Source organism: Pelodiscus sinensis, chromosome 11 (genome assembly GCF_052426305.1).
Source record: "Pelodiscus sinensis isolate ZL-2025 chromosome 11, ASM5242630v1, whole genome shotgun sequence".
NCBI lineage: Eukaryota > Metazoa > Chordata > Testudines > Trionychidae > Pelodiscus > Pelodiscus sinensis.
The window spans coordinates 27,992,241-28,015,292 of NC_143062.1; the positions used below are offsets into that span (position 1 = coordinate 27,992,241).

Consider the following 23,052-nt stretch of genomic DNA (forward strand, 5'->3'; position numbering starts at 1 on the left):
GTAAAGTGGAAGGTTTGGGAATGTGGCCAGCCCCGGGGAGGTGCAGAAACTGGCAACCTTGTACTGAATATCTTTTAACTTTTATTAAAATGCTTTTAACTATAACTTCTATTTAACAGCTTTTTACAGGTGTGGGTGCCAAATAATTATTAACAGGAACAGTAAACAAATTGCAGTGCAATAGAGGAAGATACCCTGAGGTTTTTCCAAGTCCCAGTAATTATCAATAACAACCCAGGGATTTTTAACAGTTATATTTACATTAATTTCACTCATAAGGTCTAACATCTATCTAAACTCTTAACAGTACTATTTAACAAACTTCTAACTAACTTACTCCTAAAACTATTATTTAACAAACCTCTAACTAACTTTACACAGCAATACTCACACGTATCAGACATACAAGGGACAACAAAGACAACAGCATATTCGTTATTTGTTATGCTCTGCAGAAGATTTGGTTGATTCGGTAGCGGGAGGGGACCCTCGGGTGATGAGCTCTCAGAACCTGGCTCGTGTTCTGCCTTCCAAATTTTCAGGAACCCTCAACTGGATGCAGGAGGGGTAGTTGTTTTATAGAGAGCAAGAGCTTTCCCGCGCTTCGCTGTGATAGGCTTAATAGATTCTCTCTGCCTAGTGACAGGACTGAGGGGGATGGGGAGGGGGTGAGATGGCTCTTGGCTTGTGTGAACTTTGCATGACCCTTACCTGCCTGATTTTTTACTCCTGCTTTTTACTGATCTTAAGTCACATAGTGCAGGATTTTTGGTTTGAGGGGAAGGTAATCTTGGGCTAGGAAGGCTATGCGCACGAGGCCTGGCCAGAAAAGAGCCTGCTTTTACACTGTGCAGACAACATTCATAATTATGGCAAAAAAAGTTTTAATAAGTATATCTTCTTCCCTAGCTGTAATTACTGTAGTTTTCCTTTTCTAAAAAATAACATGTTCAAGTTTCTTACTCTTCTTGGGGAAGAAAGTGTGATAAGGTTCCAGTAAGAATTGAGCCCTAAGACTCTCCAGTGTTTTGTTCCTAACTCAGTGAGGAAGTGTAAAGTACTGGTTAGAGCAGGGAGCCAGAATCCAAGGAGCTTTGTTCCAGGATCTTTCTCTGACTCAGTATGTTTTCATGGACAAATTACTTAATCTGTGCCTATGCATTTGAACAAGCCCTGTGTTCCTATGCATTTGAACAAGCCCATTTTCTCATCTGAAATGTCAGGTTATTACTGGAGCTGGGTGACATTTTTTGATGAATAATTTCACTGAAAAAATTATCTGAAAAGCACTGCAAAGCTATTTATGAATTTGGGTCAAATTTGACCAATAGTTTAGTCTGACAAAAAAAAATGGCATTTTTTCTAAATCAAAGCAGACCATTTTGAAATGAAATTATTCATTTTCACCATTCTGAAATGAAATGTTTCAACTTTTTGCTTCAAAACTGTTTTCCTTAGAAATTTAGCTAATTTAAAAATATATAAGTAACCAGCTTCCCCAAAATAAAAGAAAATGAACCTAACCTCCTGCCTCAAAATGAAACAAAAATTGGGGATAAAAAGTTGTCAAAATATTTTTTGAGAGAAAATTAAATCTTTGTGGTTTTTTTTACAAAAAAAATCCAGTTTCAGTTCAAATTGAACCAATGTTTACTTTTTTCAGCCTTTAAACTAAAAAGTCAGTTTGCCTGTCTGTTTTAATTATAACATATATCACAGGGGTTTATGAACCTCACCCAATATTTGTATGTTCTTTGAGATCATCTTCTGAAAGGCTCTACAGGAAAGCAAACTATTTTAGATGGTTTGTTTTGCCGATATGAAATTGGCCAGTTAATGAAAGCTAAATAGGGATATGTACAGTCTGCACGAACAAAAAAGACATGTAAATCTTAATTGTGTGCCTCTTTTCCTGTCTCTGCTCTGTAATGTTGTTTGTCTTGGATTATAAGATACTCAAGTTGCTAACCCTGTGTTCCTATGCATTTGAACAAGCCCATGATCTCAGTACTGATTGTGCAGCCTTCTGCTATCATGGTGCAAATATTAAATAATTTGTTTAGATGTTTAGGCCTTGTGGAAAGAGGATGTGTGGGTGCTACAGGTAAAGAATGTTTTGGGAAAAATGAGGAAAGGATATGGCTGAAACTAAGCATGATGCCTGTTCCTTGCCAGGGCCTTTACATCAGAAGCATTGATGTATTCCCAGTTGACAGCTCCCTCATTCCTCTCCTCTCTCTCCCCTCAGGGGCTGTTGTTTCGGGATGAGTTGGTTCCAAACAGACAATACTTTTCTGCAGATAAAGGACACCCAAGCAGCTGTGTTGGTATCTATCACAAACAGACATGCTCTGCAGTGAGAGAAATTACAAGACACAACCAGCACCATTCATCAAAAATTAAAATACCCTCGGCCTGAGCTGTGCCCACAAGACACCCGCGTAGCCCATTTATAAAATGTTGCTTTCTTTTTCCAGTCTCTTATGCATTTTAAACTGTTCTAGTCAAATATCCCACCTCAGTTCCTGTTTGTAAAAGATGGGTTTAGATGGCAGCAGGTCTCTACTCTAAGTAACTGGTTTTAGAAGTTTGCAGCTATGGAAAGGGGAAATAATTTATGCCGCCCTAATGCAAAGCTGGGCAACGTATGGCCTAAGGGCCATATGCAGCCCATGAGGTTCTGTGTGTGGCTCACAAGACATTTTGTTTACTGTAGCCCACATGCCCCAATCTGAGATCAAGTGTATCCGATATTTTTTTGAAATAATCTGGCAACCCTATGGGAGATGTCACATTCCAAACTGAGCAGGAGAGAAAATCTGGAACAGGGGTGAACAAAAGGGCCTCTGTGGGCTGGATTCAGCCCACCAAGTGGGTTGATTTGGCCTGTGGAGGTCCTGTCGCTCCCTCACCCCAGGCCAATCAAGGCCTAGGGATGAGGGAGCTCGTGGTGCTTAGTCAGCCCTGGCGTTTGACTCTTAAGTGCTGTGTGCAGGAGGGTAGGGAGCAAGAGACTTTGCGCTCCCCCTGAAACCAGACCAATCAGGGCTTGGGGGCGAGGGGAGCTGTGAAATCTCCCGCCCTGACCCCATCCTCAAGGAGCTGGCGGGTGACTCTAAGTGTAGTGCTCCCTTGTAGGATGGGGGCAGGCTTCATGTGCTCCCCCTGCCCCCAGACTCTAATTGAACTGGGGGCAGGAGGGCAGCACGTGAAGTTTCCTCCCACTGCCAGGGGCATGGGTGCCTAGAGGGAACTGCCAGCTGTTCAGAACAGCTGGTGGTTCTCTCTGGTGGGGAGCAGGGGCAAAGATTTCATGTGCTCCCCCACCCACAGACCAATCAGGGACTGGGGTGGGGAAGCATGGAAGTGTCCTGGCTCTGCCCCTTCTGTCTGAAGCCCCACCTCTTCCAGGGCGCACTGGGGCCACCATTATAATATTTTCGAGTTGAGAACCATGTACGTCAAGTTTTTTGAACAACGCAGGCAGCACGTTTTAAGGGTATTTCCGACTTATGACCAAATCGAGTTACGACCAGGTATTCGGAACGTAACCCGTTTGTAGTCAGAGACTGCCTGTATTGCCCACCCCTGATCTGGAGACATACTGCTTTAAGTATTTAATCTTGGAAATGGGCTTGCTTTGATCTGACTTGGATAGCAGGAAGCAGTAGGTGGAGAAACATCATTGCTGCTCTCCCTTCACTTGTTGGTGCTGCATTCAGAGTCATAGTACAGCTTATGTGATTATTGTTAGTAGTATTGTGTGTTGGATAAATATGGTCAGTTATACAAATTCATTTTGCGACAGTGTTAAGGAATAAAAGCATCTGTCTGTATCTGAGGTGGTGGCTGGATAAGTCTGCTATTGGTTTCATGGCTGGGTATCTGCATGAGCGTGCGTGGCCAGGCACCTCACTTTGTCTTTAATCCTTTAATTCTTAGCTTTCTGTGATCTGAGGCTTTTATGTTGTGCACATCAGTGATCCCATGGGGTCATGTCATTCCTGCCATAGGTGCTATGTCTTCGTTATGTACCACCTGAGAAACCTAAGTTGCCATGTTTCCTGGCTTCATGACCCAGTAGAAAGACAGGATCAGTCAGCAAATATAAAGAAGTGAAATGATTGGGTTTGGTGAATGACTGACAGAGCTTCCACCCAGGAGGTGTGGGTTGGAAGTAGACAGTTTAATTTTCAGATGCAGACTAGTTTGTCAATTTGTTCATAGAAGAAATGCTTGTTACATCCATCTCCTTGACTATTGCATTTCTGCAGAAGCACATCAGTCGAGGCTTGGTGTGGCTGAAACCATGAGACTTCTCTTCCATTGTGATCTGATCAGGTCTCTAGGCATTCTTGGTAAATGCCTACGTAGCTTTATAGGTAAGTTTCAGTGTTGACGTGCGACAGCACTAATCTGAAGTTGTCAGTCCTGCTTGGAGGGCATTTCATTCCCAGCCCTTATGTTTGTATATTTCAGTTTATCTCTGTGTAAAATAATTCATCCTTGGATTATTTCTTCTGATGCCAAACATTAAGTCATTAGTAGTTGTCTTATAAAACTAGGTAGAAAAGATTACACTTCTTATTAAGGGGGGACATGATAGCGGTTTTCAAATTCTAAAAGGGTGTCACAAGGAGGAAGGAGAAATTTGTTCCTCTTGGTTTCTGAGGACAGGACAAGGAGTGCAGCAGGGGAGGTTTAGATTGGACATTAGGAAAAAATTCCTAACTGTCATGGTCAAATATTGGAATAAATTGCCAAGGGAGGTGGTGGAATCTCCCTCTCTGGAGATATTTAAAACAGGTTAGATAGACATGTCAGGGATGGTGTAGACTTGGTCCTGCCTTGAGGGCGGGGGGCTGGACCTCTCGAGGTCCCTTCCAGTCCTATTATTCTATGATTCTATGATTCTATGATTATTGCAAATAGATTTGTGAGTGCAGCCCTGCCTCTGCCCCATTGCTGTCTTCTCTGCTGACGTCCTCTGCAAGGGGAAAGAAAGCGACAGTAACACCCGTAAGCACGAGATGAATACAGCTATCATAGAAATAAAATTACTGGCTGCTGAATGGCAACAGCTTAATGAAAATGGGAACCGTTAAACAAATAAAGCCAGTCGAGCTCATAATACTTCTGGGTAGAATTTCACAATATCACTGAGCAAAAATAGAATTAGGCATGGAAGAGGGATATCAAGGGAAGTCGTTCCTGCTTGCATGTGTGTGCTCAGTGTATGAGGCAGGAGTGGAAGCATGTTAGCCTTACACCAGGTGTAAAAATATTATCCCTGAGCTGGAGTGGAACTCAAAATACACCGTACTTGGCAGGAGTCTTTTAAAGCAAGACAAAGGGGGGCTGAGTAGGAGATCAAATTAATGCATTATTTTCCTTTCTGAAGCCTGAGTTCAAGTCTTGCTGTGGAAATGAACCCCAAGAGAATTTAGTGGTATGAATTTGTACAGATTGAACCTCTGTGGTCTGAGACACTTTGATGGATGTTGCTGGACCAGAGAGCCCCAACTGCAGAGGTAGCTAGGGAGCAGAGGGGGTCAGCAGGGCAACGGAGCTCATGGGGCAGCAAAATTGGCAGGGCTGCTGGAGCCCTCAAAGTAGCAAAATTGGTGGGGCTACTGGAGCCCAGCAGAGCAGTGGAGCTTGCAGGGCTGCTGGAACCAGCAGAGCCAGGGGTAGAGGAGCTCAGCAGGGAAGCTAGCACATCCACACACCCCCAAGCTCCCCTGGTATATCTGTCAGGTCCTGAGGGTGCCGGACCAGGGAGGTCCAGTCTGTACTTCCTTAGAATCTTCTGTTGGCAAATAATAAATGCATTTGGACCCTTGAAGGACCACTGTGCATTTAAGTAGCACTATTCTTGTTTTACAGAAAGGGGAACTGAGGCAGAGAGTGACTTGCCCAGAGACATTCGGTGAAGTTTATAGAGGGCTGGGCGTAGAACTCAGGGATCCTGACTGCTGCACATGCTTTCTTGCCTCTAAATACCCTTACTTTCTATTAATCAAAGAACCACTGCATAGATGGGCAAGGATTTCAGTCTTTGATAAGGAGAGTACTGGAATAGGTTGTAGCAGATGACGATCCTATTGGTCAGGACTGAGACCTGGTGCCAGAGTTGGGTGGTAGTGAAACTTCGGCTTTTGCTACATTTAAAAGTTGAAAGCTCAGCTGCGGCGGCACTTGAAAGTGTGGCCACGGCACGAGTGTTGGGAGGGAGCTCTCCCAGCATTATGCTGTAAACCATCTCCATGAGGGGTTTAGCTAATAGCGCTCACACTAGCGCTTTGCAGTGCTGTAAATTGGTGCACGGGGGGGGGGGGGTTTCTTTTGCACTCCTGAGCCAAACAGCTACAGTGCTGTAACGTCCCAGCCAGAGTAGACTTAGCTTTACATAAACTCTGCTCACATCGTATATGGATCTGGGTGGTGTTTAACTTGTCTCCACTTTCATGAGCACTGAAATTCACAAGGTAAATGTGATATTTTGAAAAGGAAAGCAGGAGGCTCTGATTAGTAATGTGCCCAATAACTAGACATGGAACTGTGAACACAAAGGGGAGGGTGAATGGAATAGAAGTCGGAAGGAAGAATGGCTTCTGAGTACCCCTTATGGGTGATTAAGGAGCAGCACTGACTACCTCAAAACAGAATGGCATGCTGTCTTCCTCGATCTTTCAGCCAATGGATACAATTTAGAGCTTGAGGGATTAAGGATATGGGGGAGAGAAGCTGGTACAGAGCAAATGTAGAGGTGTTTTCTTTTTATCACAATGACTTTGCTTCAGAGGAAATTATGCCAGACTTAGTGGACTTGATTTCAGATTAATATGGATTCCTAATGACATCAAAGTTGGACTGCCTCAGAATTGCCTGGTGCACTAATGCACTATGGAATTTAATTTTCTGGGAAGAGTAGTGAGTGAACTGAGAGCTGAGGGTTTGAATTATCAGATGGAAAGGCAATGAAGAATCTAAAATTCTTGTCTGTCCAGAGTGTGTTCCCTTGTTTTTAGTTATCACTCCGTCAAATCAATCAAATGAAGCATTTGATAAGGCAGGAAAACAATTTATTTAAAGGAGCTTTGTCTCAGTTGTCAGTGGTTCTGAACATGATAAAGTAATCCCTATATAGACTCTATAGTGAATTATCTTGGAACATTGGATATATAAACTCATGAATTTGAAATCCAGAGGGATCCAAGGGTAAACTGGTCCTGAAATGAACTTCTGCATATCTGGCTCTTATGCCTTCTCTGTTTCTTGCATCTAGCTGTGCCCATTTTTGTTTGTTTCTTTGGGATGAAGTGGATTATTAAGTAGCAGTGTGACATTCTGAATTCATATGTCCTAACTACAGGCTTCAAAGCCAATACTCTTCTGATATCTTGGTGTCAATCTCAGTTCTCCTGCTTCCTTTCCCTAGAAGCCTGCACAAATCATTGTCTAGGTTGCTTCTAATTCTTGCAGAGATGCAGTTTACTGGTGTCTTGATTTATACTGTTTTGTACCATATTTTTGTACCTTTATAATCCCTTTAATCCAAGAGATTTTAACTGCATTCCAACTATTTTCTTTAATCTCTCAACTCCCTGTGATTTGTAGTGCTGTAGCCATGTTCATCCCAGAATATGAGAGAAACTAAGTGGATGAGGTAATATATTGTATTAGAACAACTTCTGCTGGAGAAAGTGACAGGCTTTCAAACTATGCTGAGCTCCTCTTCAGATCTGGGAAAGGTAAGCAGAATGTCACAGCTAAATGCAAGGTGAAACAAATTAAGTATAAGCAGACAACATCTTGCAAGAAACTATTCAAGATGAAGAGGGCAATTAATATCTCTGCAGGTACAGAAAAAGGGAGAGTAAGTGGGTTACAGATAGAATAGTGATAGAAATGTAGCCGTGTTAGTCTGGTGTAGCTGAAGCAAAATATAGGACTATGTAGCACTTTAAAGACTAACAAGATGGTTTATTAGACGATGAGCTTTCGTGGGCCAGACCTACTTCCTCAGATCAAATAGTGGAAGAAAATAGTCACAACCATATATACCAAAGGATACAATTATGTGTGTTTTTTTTTAATTGTATCCTTTGGTATATATGGTTGTGACTATTTTCTTCCACTATTTGATCTGAGGAAGTGGGTCTGGCCCACGAGAGCTCATCGTCTAATAAACCATCTTGTTAGTCTTTAAAGTGCTACATAGTCCTGTATTTTGCTTGGGTTACAGATGGTTGTAATGAGACATAAAACCAGTGTGTCTGTTGAGGTTGTGTCTACATTAGTACTTATGTTGACAAAACTTTTCTCATTCAGTGGTGTTTAAAACACACCCCTGAGTGAAATAAGTTTTGCTGGCATAAGTGCTGTGCACAGCACTATGCCAGTGGGAAATTCTTTTCCACTAACATAGCTAATGCCACTCACTGAGCTGATTTTATTAAATTGATAGAAGCAGGGCCATATCAACGGGGATGCAGGGCCCAGGGCAACCACCCCCTTGCCTCAGATTCTGCCCCACCTCTGCTCCACCCCTTCCCCAAGATCCGCCCCCACTGTGGCTCAGTGGATTACAGGGGGTCTGGCGCAGCGGCATCAGGATTTGCCCCCCACGCACTATGTGAGTGGCAGGAGCTGCTCTACTTTGCCTTACCATTCCATCCTGCTGTGCCCCACTTTTCTGCGGCAGTAGGAAGTGGAGTGAGCTGGGGACAGAGCACTCTGCATCCTGCCACCACTGAGAAGCTGAGCACAGCGGGCCAGGAGAGGGCAGCTCAGCAAAGCAGAGTGGAGCGAAGCAGGCTACTGGGCCCATGTGGTGAGTATGGGGGGGGGGCAACCCCTGCTTCCATCCCATGTCAGGCCCCAAAATCCCCGAGGTCCTTCCTGTCTACAGTACGGTTGGGGATGCCAACGCTGGGCCTGGGGAGGCTGCCACAATTCGTCCTATGGACAAGACGGCTGTGGATAGGAGAACTCTGTCCTCTCAGCAGGCTATGCAAGCACTCAGACAGCAGCACAGCTGTGCCTCTGTAAATTTCTACGCGTGGACATGGCCTTAGTCCATGCGTAGCAAATATATGAATTTAGACTCTCAGGTTCATCTTTTGAAAGTATTATGCAGGTTTCCTTTGAGGGTAAGGACTGAGAGGTCAGATACAGAGTGATTGTTTTGTGAAAATGTTTACCCATGGGTGAGGAGATGGTTTGTGTCTTATCAGTTTCTGAGTGTTCATTTCAGAGCAGAGTAATTGTTTAGTTTCTTCCTATATAGTTGTTTTGTTCTTTTGATGCACTGGGTGAGGTGCACCATGTATTGTGATAGACATGTGTAGAACCAATGGATCATGAAAAGTGTGTTAGGGCAATATTGTTTGTCATAGTAGAGGAAATATGTCATCAGGCTTTGCATCTGTTGTGGCAGAGTCTGGTGTTGCTTTGAGTTGATGTGCCGTGGTCTGTGGGGAGCTTGTTTCTGTTGATGAGCTGGATGAGCTTGGAGGATTGTTTGAGGGCCAGAAGATGAGTTTGGGGAGGATTTCTTTCAGATTGCAGTCCCCATCAAGTATGAGTTATGCAAGTTGTAATTGTTTGATGATACCTCATCTGAGTTAATGAGGGGTGGTAGGCGATAAATAGGGATGTAATCCAGTACACTCCAGTATGCCATATCAGCAAGGTATTTATGTTGAATATGAACAGGTGTGCCGGAATGACACCAGAGGAGCTGGCTGCTCCATGCCTCCTCTCTGGCACATCTGTACAGCCCCCAGCCCTGCATCCTGCCCTTCCACATAGCTGTGTCTCTGTCTACAGCAGAACTGGCCTGGGAGTGCTCTACAGCCCCCAGAAGAGATGCCAGCATGCTCCTGTTCATGCTGTCCCTCCCAGCAGGGAAAAGAGTCGAACCCCCCAGCTCCTCCCCTCCAGCCCTGTCTTGCTGTACAGAGACGGAAATGCAGCTCTGTGAAAGGGGGATGACATCCATGGAGGCAAGAATGGTGTTCTGAGGATGGTTGTTAATCTTCTGTTTCTAGAAAAAGTAAGTTGTCTTGGAGAAAACTGGCCTTTTGCATGGTGAATGGTTTGAGCCTGGTTTCTATGAACCCTGATGTTCCTTCAGTAGGATTTCTATGGCTAGGTATGATCTGGGAAACATGTGGCAGGTCCCTGGAGTGAGTTCTTGGGGGGAATGAGGATCAAGGGTTTCTCTTGGAGTTGGGGAAGAATTTGATGATATTCTTAAATTCTTGGGTAAACTGTGATGCAGGATCATCTTTTGAGTCCTTGGCTGTGCTGACATACTAATCATGGTTGAGGACTGTGACAGCACCTGCTTTGTCTGCAGATTTGGTTAACTGGTGGTTGGGTTTCAGGGGCTAATGGTCAGGGTATGATGTTGGTTAAGCATTTCAGTCTGGGTTTTTAATTTTATTTTTTGTATTTTTTTAACTAAACCTCACAATTTAATCATCAAGAGTGTCTGTCGAGCCTGACCCATCATATTACTCTTTTCTCGTATGATTATCGGTGGGACGTGATTGTTGTGGATGGTGTCCAGGACTTCCGACAAAAGAGGTAAAAGCATTGCTACCAGAGCTCTGCGTGGTGTTCTCCAGAAGACACTGAGGGAGGCTAGCCTTCAGCCCTGCCCCTTCTGCCTGAGGTCCCACTACTTCCAGGGGCACAGAGCCACTCCTCCCCCACCTTGACCAGGGGCCCAATGCATCTATTGCCCCCCTCCTCATGGTGTCAGCTTTGTTGCGAAAGGATTCTTTGAGGTAGACCACAGGCACAACACCCCAACATCTTCAGTTTATCAAGGACTTCCTCACTGGAGCTGAAATTATTTGTATGCTCCTAGAGACTGAGCATCTGCCCACCACAGACCCTGATACCAAACCAATATGGTGAACTCGAAGAATTCTTTTACTGATTCTGCCTTACCACCTAAGAGCGAATATTTTTCACAAAACAATTACTGTCTGATCTCTTAGTTCTTGTCCTCATAAGAAACCTGCACATTTTCAAAAGATGAGGATGGGACCTAATATTTGTAACTTACCCGAAAGCAATTGACTTAGTACAGAGACTAGTTTTGTATTTTATTAAAACAACCTGTAATCCACTAATCTTCCTTTTTTCTACAACTGCAGAGATGTTAACTGACTATGTCATCTTGAATGGTCTCTTGCAGCTTTTCTTTATGCTTAACAATTTGTTTCACCTTATAGTTAGATGAGATACTCTGATTACCTTCCCAGTCCCAAAAAAGAGCTCTATGTAGGTGGGTAATAACTTTTTAAGGGGAGGGGCTACTTGAAAAATTTCCAAAGTGATCAAGGGGTGCTGCAGAAGAGGCAGAGCCTTTAAATAGCAGCAGTTGGAAGGGCTCGCGCCTCCCTGGTGGCTCCCAGGCAACATGTTAGCAGCAGGGCTGGGAGCTGCAAGCCCTTTCAACTTCTGCTATTTAAAGGGCTCATGCCTTAGCAGTTGTCTGGAAGGCACAAGCCCTTTAAATAGAAGCAATTGAAAGGGTTTGCAACACTTCCTCCCTCCCCCAAATGGGTGGCCTGGCAGCCACCTGGAAGGTACAAGCCCTTTAAATAGAAACAAGTGAAAAGGCTTGCGCTTCGCCAGTGGCTCCCAGGCATCACCTGAGGGGGCGGGGCTGGGAACTGCGGCAGGCCAGATGAAAGGGCTAGGCAGGCCAGGTCTGGCCCACTGACAGCTTCTTTCCCAGCCCTCCTCGAAAGCGTGTCTCCTTCTTCAACAGAAGCTGGTTCAATAAAATATATATCCCGGCCCACCCTGTCACACTCAACCCCCTGTGAGACAGGTAAATATTATCCCCATTTTTGATATGGGGAAATGGCAGCATAGAGAGGTTACAAAACTGGTTCACAAAGGTTTTTTTGGACTTGTCTGTACATGTATTTTTTTCTCTTTCTTTTAATGTCTTGCTATTGCTCCCATTGTTCAATTCAACTGGTTGTAGCAATGGTGGGAACCCAAGTTATATATATTGTTTAATTGAGATCTGCTTTGAGCAAGGTAAAACACAACAGTGGCTAAAAGCGCCTGTGGCCACAGAAGCCTTCTGCAGTAGCAACAATATTGCCACCCTTTGGCCTGACTTCACTAATGCTTTTGGGTTACAGTTTGTAGGACTAAAGTTTTATGTTGCATCACTGGAGTGATTTTCTATTCCTTTTGGCTCCAGAAGAGGGACTATTGCTCCCTTGGCTGCAGTTATCCAGGGTCTTAGTAATAAGTACTGGCAACGATTCTCTTAATCCCACATAAAACTAGGGTTGAATTTGCACATGTTGTAATTATTCTGCTATAGAAAACATCAGGTATCTACTGGATTCCTTTATCCCTCCTGAGCTCTGAACTACAGGCTTAGAGTGCACGGAGTCATTCCAGGAGAGAACTAGCTAGTATTCTGTCCTTTCCCTCTCAGTTCTTTTCTCTGTTCCTATAAAGTGCATTGTTCTGTTTGTACCTTCTAATGTGTATAGTGGGATGTAATTATCTTCATCCAAAGCAGAATCACTGTGTCTGGTTGTGAAGAGAGAGGTCACCATTCTAACGGGAAATGAATTTTGAAGCAATCTTGACCAACTGTCGTGGAGCTATTTCATACCACTAGAAATCCAGCTCCCATTTCACGGCAATTGTGTGTCCCTTTCCTCCAGTAAGATGTAGCATTAACACTTGGAGAGTGTCTAAACAAAAATATGCAATAAACTGCAAGTCCCAGCCCTGGACCTGGGTTCTGATTAGTAGTGTTTTGTGCTGCCATATGGGAGATCCAGGTAATTGCCTAGTCTGGATTGTTGTTGTTACATACAGAGTCTAAAAGTGAACTAGGTACTTTATGGAACAAATAAGACAATCATCATAAGTCGCCCCTGCCCTTTTAGCTGTGTGTTGTGAGGCTGCCTCTGTAATCCAAGAGTCTATCCTGCAGAGACGAGAGGGAACATCATGCTTCTTTAAAAGGTGGTAGTGCAGATATTGGTGCATTCAATAGAACTAAGTGGTATTCTAAACAGATGTACCAGCATTTTATTTTAGAAGGGCTGGCTTCAGATGTGGGTTAAATTACAAGGCAAATGAGATTTGTGTGAGCCTTTTATAATAGCTGATATTTTTTCATATTACAAAACATTAGTGACTGACAGAATTCAGCAAGAGATGACAATTTTGGCTGAAGACATTCAAGACTGTTATTGCAAGGAGTGGCATTGGCATAGCAGGGGAGAGGCCAGCAATCAGCATAAGAATAGTAGGTGAAGTTTCAGGACAAGATTGAGGTGTAGTGATAGACCTCTGTGTGGGGCCCAGGACTAGAATAGCAGAGTGTGCTTCATATAAGTAGGGCCCTACCGATTTCATGTCTGTGAAAAATGTGTCATTTGCTGCAAACTAAGCCCTTCCCTGTGAAATCCAATCCCTCCAGCTGAGCTCGGGAGAGACAACACTTGTCTGTCCCCTGCACAGCTGCTCTCCCGGGAAAACTCAGACCCACCTCCATCTTCTGGAGCCTCCCTCGCAGCCTAGAAATGAGGGTGGCAAATCCTATGACCTCCCCCCTACAATAGTGGGTGCAGGAGCCCTGAAGGCTAAGGGGCTGGAGCAGTGAGACCCTGCTTAGTTGGTTAACAGGTAAACATTAGATTAACCTAATATTTAACTGGTTAACTGATGAATAGGGATGTAAAATCCCTATTCAGGACTGGAGTAACGGGGAGATGCAGCAGCCAAGCTCTGAGCAGGTACCAGCATCAGAACAGCAGGATTAATATAGCCGTGAAAGATTCCCTCAGGTAGTCTGTATTGAAAACTAAATATTTTAATAAGGGTCAAATGTACTCTGTTCCCAAATCATTTAATGACGGGTAGAGCAAAGGGGAGTTTGCAAATTGTTCTAATCTTTTTTTCTCCTTTTGCGTATCCTCCAAGGCGTGGGTATAGCCTGCATGCCAGCCACAAGGAACATCACTCTAGCCTGCTGAGCTTTCCTAATGGGGAAAACAAGATTAAATACAATGAACATTAATTTAACAAAAAACACCCTCAGTATTTATTGCAATCAACTAGCAATCATTCTCCCCAGAGAGACCCTTTGCGGTCTTATGTTTGTTCTTCTCATCCCCAGTGTTTTCCAGATCATGTCCAAAATAAAAAAAGCTGTGCATTCCTTGCAGTAATATTTTGGGGCTGCCGACCTGTTAGCAGAATGGACCCCAAATGAAGTGAGTCTATGTACACCATTCCTGGAATTGCAGAAACTCTCAGCTAATGGGAAAACATTTCCTGTAAAGCAAGTGTAAGGATGAAGGCTTTTTCTGGGCTAGAAAGTATTAGAATCAGAGTGATTCTCATGGAAATCAATATGTTATAATGCATGAACAAACAGGTGAGTCTCAGAACAACTAGAGATTAGTGGAGCTAGTGAATTACTCCATCTTCGTCATACACAGACGACAGGAGGAGGAGTGGCAGAGCAAAGCAAACATTGCATCTCATCTTTCGAGTTAAGCAGAAAATAAAATAAATAACTAGAGAAGATCTGGTTCCTTTCCTTTCCTTTCCTTTCCTTTCCTCCCATAAGGCTGTAGAAACCAAGTGGGGGCTTCCATGCTGATGTGCTCTCTGTGATTCCCCCTCAATACACCTGGTACCTTTTTGGAGGCTTTCCATTCTGCCATCAGGCAGGCTTCTGAGATCTATAGCCAAGACTGAAGTAAGCCAGAAGCTAGTTATTTCTGATCCTCCTCTGTGTCTGCAAAGTTACTGGAAACAGTAAACAAAGTAGGGGATGAGGAAGCAGAACTCTGTGGATTGTTTATTGAAATAATTATTTTTCTTGGTGCTTACCCCCTTGTGTCCCCTCCTTGTTGCAAAGTTTGGATTAAGGAAACAGACCTCCCCTTGGACTGTGTGTTATTCTGAAGGACACTAGATTCAGAGGCGGTATCAAGCTGCTTTATTTTTGTGCAGTAATGGTATGGCATAAAAGTGCTTTGATCCGTTTGTCAGCACATATGCTCCTTGTAATAGGCCATACACTGAATGCAACAACACAAATTGCACATAACTGAAAAATACCTGCAGCATACATCAAAACAAAGTGACGTAAATGCCTCTTAGAATAGTTTAAGATGTTAATAGCCCAGGAGCAAATGCCTTAGCTAGTAAAAAGGCCTTGAATACCCATCTTGGGACCAGAAGTGTTTTCTGTGTTTTCTTGGAGGACCCTTCCAAGTTAAAAGTGAAAAATATTTCTGCAGTCATGCTCGCTAAAGGCAGATGACACATGCACCAGTATTGAAGCTGCTGTGGAGAAGAATATGAGCAGAGGACAGGGAGCCATGAACCCCAGAGTTACAATTTCAGCTTAGCCACTGATTCCCACTGCATGGCCTTAAACAAGTTACTTCACATTTCTGAGCTGGTCTACCCTCTGTAAAATGAGGATAAGACTTTCCCACCTTTACAAGATGCTAGGAACAAAACAGATATTTGCAAAGATCTCTGTCGAGGGAGAGCTCTACAGGAGTGCTAAAGACAAAGCAGCCAGCAGCACAAGTGCAATGAGGAATTAATGTTCTGCACTGCAGTCAGGTGATTACACCCTGCTCAAGGAGGTCCACTGGTAGCTGTTTTGAACTCAGTACCTTAGGGGAGCTCTCTTGGCAGATTCACAAAAGAGATTCATAATAATTTGAATGAAAGCTTTTCCAAAGAGAGGATAGGCTGCTTTGTGGTGTGAGGTTACAGCTACACCTCTTGGGTAGAAGCAGAAAACATCCGCTTCCCCATTTTTCTCCACCATGCTTCTGGGGAGGGATTCAGGACGGAAGGGAGATCCTAAACAGTTTGGCTTGTGGCTGGCAATCCTGATCCTGTTGCCACGGAACCTGAATGCTGAAAATGCTGGGCTCTTACGACATTTAAAATGCAGAGGTGTAGAATCCCCCAAGGACTGGCACCTGTTTCTCCCCCCTTGCTGCCTCTCATACAGGTAGCAGGAGGGGAGCGAATAGTTGATACTCCAATCGACTACCTGATAAGCTTATGCATGTCAGGTAGTCGACTACTCGCTAACATCCCTACTCTTGATGGGGCAGAGTTTCCTCTCTCCACCTCTGTACTGGCCCACATCCTCTTATCTGGTGACCGAACTGGCTGTAGGTGCCAATCAGGGCAGAGAATAAAAGGAAGAAGCTAATAGAGCAGCACTCAAAAATCTTGTTGCTGGGTTTACCTGGCCCCCAGTGTTGATATCATGGTGAGTAGGGGAGAGACCAGACTCCCCACATCTTAAACACAGACTTGGAAAGAACAAAATATCTTGAGCTGAAATGTTTGAAGAGTTTGACCCTTTCTTGTCCCCCTTGATGGAACGAGAGATGTAGAGTAGCTGGCTTCCATGCAGCTGCTATGAGGTGACAGACTGGCATCCTAGCATAGCAGCTAGCTGATTTTCAGTGCTGTTAGGCTTTGCTGTTTCATTGCAAAGCTTCACAGTGGTGAAGAATGATGGGTTAGTAGCTCAGATTGCTGCACATCGGGAGAGGGGAGGTAGAGACCAGCAAAGCTGGAGATGCCATCTGGAGTGGACAAATTCTCCTCCCTGCTATAGCTGCAGTTTTGATGAATTTCCTTGTATTCTTGTGTTTGTGAAAGACATATATGTAATACATGGGTTTAGACTGGCAGCCCTAGAGCCCAAATTCCTTAGTCCACTGATCATGTACATCATGGGAAACAGCATGGAAAGATTTCCCCTCCCCCTGCCAATATTCCTCACCCTTATTTCTCCAAGTTACCAGGGAGTATGGTCTCATGCCCATTAGTTCCCTGGCTTCGCTGCTGAAAATATAACAGAGAGACCAGTTTAATGCCAGTTGTTGTAGCTTATTGTGAGGATGCTTTGTGCTAAGGCCTCTAATTTAGTTTATTGTGGGCCACCTAACAGCCATCACACAGGATCAGCTCTTGTTTGCTAGCTGACGTGGACTGGCTTTGAGCCCGCCCTTGGATCTGTTCAGGGATGACATGTGTATGCCATGTGAGGGACTTGTCTGGTTCATCTACTGAAACCTGTGAACTCCTTGAATGGCACACTCTGGGGATGTGGGAAGTAAGCACCTAGCAGTTTGATTGGATAACTTGTGATAAGTGAGACAATTTCTACTTGCAACGTAAGTGTATGCATATATGATATTATAACAAATTAGACCTCCTCCCAACTCTTCCCCTGACTTTTGCTATGCAGCACATTGTGACTGATTATAGCTTTACAGTGGCCAGGAGACTAGAATTTAGATCTCTGGCACCAAAATCACAGGCCCCCAGCATCATTAACTCTTCATCCCTATAGGGTTTGTGACACTAAGTTGATTCCATCCAAAAGGACCAATGGTATATACATTAGCCAGATCATACGCTAGACTATGTTTTTTGGTTTCTGTGTAAAATGATCCAAAATATGTACATAAAAGGGTTTCAATGACCCTCTAAAGCATCAGTCACTGGCCACTACTGGAGACATGATAGCACCAGTCTATGCTGGTTTGGAAAATGTTATAAGAGTTGGGTCTTAGTCTCTGTGCTAACCAGTGAAGTAGCCATGGCTGAGAGAGGCTTCCGTGTATCCAGTCAGCTATGTGCTGAGAATACTTCAGTTTCCAAGCAGTGCCAGTCCCATAACCTTCATCAGCACAACATAGCCTCTTAGGAGGGCAAAAATTAATTAGTCACTCCATCCAGAGCATGTTGATTTTAGATTTAATTGTATCAGGCCTCCATTGGGAGCAACCTAAGTTGATTGATAGTGCTAGCCAACTGCAGCCTTTGTTCACCAAAACTTTCTTTGATGCGGACTGCATGGCATGAAGCAGGTCTGCTGCTCTGGTTGGCACCCTGCCAGCTTTGGGGTCCAATGCTTATAAGACAAGTTTTGTTTAATTTGACCCCCTCCCCCGCAAAAAAGAGATGTATCCTGATATTTTAGCAATAGGAACACTTGTTAACCTTTAGGTTGACACATCTGTAGAGATGCGTAGATAGTTTGGGGTTGAGCAGATCTGATTTTATTCAGAAGATACTGGCTAATTGTCTTTCTCTCAGCAACTAAAACCAATGAAAATAATTGATAGATATTACAATCCATAAGGAGAAAAAGTCTTTTAAAAATTTTTTAAATATAATTGAAGGGTAAGTTCATGCATTAGTGGCTCAATTAAAGAATGCCGCATTCCTTGACACTTAACTAAAAAAATTACAAAATGAATACTGTATAATGAATTATTTTACCATGAAATGTGTTGCTGCTTTGCTTATTGCATTATGCCATTTTTAAAATGTATTGCTTAATGTAAAACTTTAACTTACTAATGATCAGAAAAATTACTTGGGAAATTAGAGCTGGTCAAGTAATACTGATGATTTCCTGATAAGCTTTGACTAGATAATTTGGCATATAATGTTTCTCTTTATCCTCACATCCCTGCCAACCCCCTCCTGCTCATTAATGCTAGGGATGGAATCATACTGAGTATGCACAGGAGGTAGGGACTGAATAATTGCCCTGGCAATAACCACAGTCAGTGGACGTAAGCCTATTAGATTACTGCTGGAGTGATAGTAGCAGCTTTCTATGAACAATATCTGGCACAGTGCTATCATTCCTGTAAGGACTCCCTTTTTTGAGTGTGTGCTTGCAGGAAAAGTAGCTTCTCCTAAGACAAAGACAGCCAAGCAGGGAGGGGGATAGAGCTCAAGTCCAGCTTGAACCTCTGGAGTGTTGTGTGAGACCTCAACATCCCTGAGTCAGTCATCCTCTTTTCTGTAGCTGGTTTTTGCAAGGTCCTTTAAATATGACTAAATATGCCCTGCGAAATGGAGCCCTGCTTTAACCCAGGAGGGCAGACAACCAACATCATAACTGGTTCCCTCAACACACTTTTTGTTATCTAGAAAGTCAGTTTGCTGACTGTATGGCAGGTAGGATGCTGCTGCTGCTGAACAGGGAAGCCAGCTACCCACTATATGAGCAGACGCCAGGAGCCTGGATTATAAATTACTGAAGGCACCCGGTGTATATAGATCGTTGGCAGTACTGGCATCTTTTTCTAGGAAAGAAACAGCTTGCCCTTAAGGTTTTGATACTGATTTAAAAGTGCAAACGCTTGCTCTGACTTTGATGTCCAATGAGGAAAGTAACCTTCACTTGGTGTCAGGTCTGCTGTGGCCCACAGGAAGGGAGTGAGGAGGTCATTGCAGGGCAGCCATTTTCTTTGAACTTACAGTTATGAGAAAGGAAGGAGTAAAGAAGGGGACTTGTGGCAAGTGCTGCAGCCACCATATCCCAAAACAGTCTTGAATTAGACCCTCAAGTTTTCTGTCTTCTCTTACCATTAGCAGGACATGGAGTGCAAAGAGCAGAAAGAGTTCAAAGAAGCCTAAATGATTCCTCTGAGGACAAAGCACAAAAGATTTATCTGAGTATTAGGAAGGTTTGTGTCAATCAGATTAAAAAACAAAGTCCCTCAAACTTTGGTGGGACTGACTGTGGTCTGTGGGATCCTCCATTTCTTCCTTCTCTATCCCTCTCATGTCAGACCCTCTGGAAGGAGAATAAAGTGTTTCTCCCTTTTAAGCATGTGTGTACTGGTCCAAGTGTCAGGTGGAGAGGGTGTACAGATTGATTGGTAAGATTCAGCTTCATTGGGACCGAGCAAAGTGCTCCAAGTCCTGCTGAACCTAGAGAGTGAATACAGCACCAGGCTGAACACTGCCAAGGTGGTGCACTGTTGCCCATAGCTGATCTGGTACTTGCCCCTCTTCCCGCCTGCCCACAAACCATGATGAGAGGATCATCACTCTGGCTATTGATTACTAGAACAGAGATTTTCAGTGCCGGCCTTAGTGTTCATTCTCAGTTGCGAGCCCTCACTTGTGAACTTGCTGTTTCTAGTCTATGGGGCAGGTTGTAAGATAACTTGGGTAATCAGGCTAAGGTCAGGGCCAAGGCCCATCAAAAGGCAGGAACAAGGATTGTATTGTCATCCTGGTCTGTGTGAGTCAGTTTGGCACTTATAACAAGAGGCCAAGATGCTACCAGGTACTTGCAGGAAAAAATAATCTGTTTCCACAATTGATGTAGAGAACATTGACTCTTGAATCTAATGGCAGAGACCTGCTGTTTCTCACTGTAGTACTTAAATCCCCATTCTTATATCCTTCCATTGGACTAGGTTTTTTTCCTTGTCCCTCACCAGAGCTTGTGCTTCCTGTTTGATCCTGGGGCTGCTTTCATTTGTCCCCAAGGTCAGCCTTACCATTTGTGGGACCCAAGATCCCAGAAAGATGTCAGATCAGGCCACAGAGTATCTCTCCTCTTACTTGTCATCAGAGAGGAGTCTGGCAAAGAGATGTTGCCTTTTGTTCCCCTCCACTGTCAGAAGAGGAGATGGGGTCAGCCTGGCAGAGATTGTAGGGCAGGGGTGGCTAACCTGTGGCTCCAGAGCCACATGCGGCTCTTCAGAAGTTAATATGCGGCTCCTTACCTAGGTACCAAATCCAGGGCTGGAGCTACAGGTGCCAACTTTCCACTGGGCCGGAGGGTGCTCACTGTTCAACCTCCAGCTCTGCCCTAGGCGCTGTCCCCCTTCACCTTTTCCCCCTAGGATCCTGCTACTTCCTACCTTCTCCACTGAGCCTGTCACATCCATGCTTCCCCCCCCTCCAGTGTCTCCCACTGAGAAAGAGCTGATCCCAGTGGGCAGGAGGAAAGGGAGAAGGAGGCGCTGACTGGTGGACCTGCCAGTGGGCAGGATGTGCTGAGTGGTGGTGGGGAGACAATCAGGGCTGGTGACTTAGAACTGTTGCTCTTTGGCAATGTGCATTGGTGAATTCTGGCTCCTTCTCAGGTTTAGGTTGGCCATCCCTGTTGTAGGGGATGCTAGCTCCCAGCAAGCAGCCTTAGTTTGAGTAAGCCCCACACCAAAAAAGAGGGTTTAACATTCTTTAGCTTGGATTGGGATTTTTTGCTACTAACTCCCAGAAGCTGCGTGGTACAGGGGCTGAGGAGGTTTCAGGTGAGAACCAGAAAGAAACCCTCCCTGGCCTGAACAGAAACTCAGGTCTGTTGTTTCACAACATGTAGAGGCAATGGACCAGAAGCAATCTTGGAGCAAGTGAACTGTTTGGAACTAGGAGTGTTCATCCTCTTCAAACCAGCTTTGACTTTGCTAGAGTCTGAGAGGAAACCTTTCCCGCAGTGAGAAGATCTCTGCTGCTGTGAGCTACCCTGTGTAGATACAGAATGTTAATTCAAAGCTCTTCAAGAAGCAAATGGAGCTTTGGGGTTTTAATTTCTTCCTCGTCAAATGTTCCAGACCTGTAAATTGGGGTGGGATCATGTTGGTTCTGGGTGGGACAGGGTGGACAGAGGTGAGGGGCCGGTTGCACATTTTGAAATGTTCTGTCTCTGCCATTTGGCTGTTTCAGTGACCTATTCTACAATTCCCATTCTCCCTACATCTTGCTTTGCTTTGCAGCCAATAATACTTAATCATCTCCTGAAGGGTGCTGTTCCTCCTGTCTGGGTGTGAACAATATCTCGTCACTCATGTTACTCATTCATCTCACAAACAAACTGTTCAGTGCCAGCAGTTGAACAACTAACCAGCCAGATCTTCCCTTTGTCTTCTTCTTTCCCAGGATCTGTTGGTTAACTATGAATAAACTCCGGCAGCCACCAAAGAACAGAGCACAGGACCCAGAGGCCCTTGGAAGCCCAGCATCATTCTGGATTTGTGCTGATCAAAATTGGTGCCTTTTGTCCGTAGCAGTCCAAGAAAATGACACAGTTTCTCTTCTAAATGCCTGCATGTACTGGTCTTGCTGGATGTTTTTGGAGTTTGGGGCCAAGGGAGGGCTTGAGGGGCAGCATCGTTCTGCCAAATGTGCTTCACCTTTTGTGTTCGTTCATTGTGAAAAGAAGCTTATGAACACAAATACCCAACGCATGGCACATAACTCAGCAGTCCATGTGACCCGAGGTCCAGTAAACTTCGTACTAGTTTTGGTTTAACTTACCCAATCTGTGTTTCAAGCACTGTTGCCTTTGTCCTTGTGCTCCAGTGAAAAGCATCTGAAGTATTTGGAGAAGCAACCCTGACCTGCTTGTTAGGATTAACTGTTCCTACCATGCTCTTGTGGTTAATACTAGCAAACACATTCCTTCCCTTCCAAGGCTCCCTCCTGAGAACAATAAACTGTTTAATGGTCACTGTGTCCATGAGATGCTTTCAGCTCTGTGAGTTTGAGAATTGCTCCTTACTTTCCCTCCAGCCCCAGCCAGCAGCAAAAATCTGTCAATTCCCAGTGAGCATCAAGAATAGGGATAGGAACAGTTCCATTCACAGCTTGTAAATTAAAAATCTGCTTATTTTTTTCAGGCCAGGGGCTGAATTTCTTTGGCTTTTATTAAAATGGAAGGAGACAAAGGCTTGGCCAAAAGGGGAGCTAGCTGTGGTGAATCATGCAGCAAAAAACCTTTACTTACCTAATGCAGAGCCCTCATTGTTTGTCTCTTGTGCTCTCTCACTCTCTCCCACTTGCTGTGTGAACGCTCCTCTCTTTTTCTCTTCCCCCTCCCCCACTCCATTGTGTTCCCCCCCTGTGGAACAAGGGACAGTGCAGAACAGCATATCTAGCATTGCATCCCTACCCATGCTCAGAGGCAGTCGTTCAATTTTGACTATTTCTTTGAGGGTCTACTATCATCTGTAATGCCTGGCTCCGGTCTGTGACTGGCATATCTGTATTGCTTTGCACACTCTTACTTTTGTGTGTATAGCACATGCAAAGATTGTCCGTCCATCTTTGACATGCAGCCAACTATAGGTTTGGACCTGGTCCATGATCTCCCATGCTAAGAACACTGTGTAGCACTTTAAGACAGGAAATGAAGAATAACTTCTCCAGTTGAAACCACATGGGGAATAT

The 23,052-nt window shown here is 44.3% G+C and overlaps 1 protein-coding gene across 4 annotated transcripts in view; it reads left to right on the top strand.

The window, feature by feature from the left end:
• Window positions 1-22,333, top strand: part of CHCHD6 (coiled-coil-helix-coiled-coil-helix domain containing 6) — a 183,542-nt gene extending 161,209 nt beyond the window's left edge. For all 4 annotated transcript variants that reach the window (XM_006120208.5, XM_089781217.1, XM_089781216.1 and 1 more), the window contains one exon: window positions 21,763-22,333. In XM_006120208.5, coding sequence (XP_006120270.2) covers window positions 21,763-21,786 — 24 coding nt within the window. In that variant the 3' untranslated portion in view covers window positions 21,787-22,333. The remainder of the gene's footprint in view (window positions 1-21,762) is intronic.
• The last annotated feature ends 719 nt before the right edge of the window (window positions 22,334-23,052 follow it).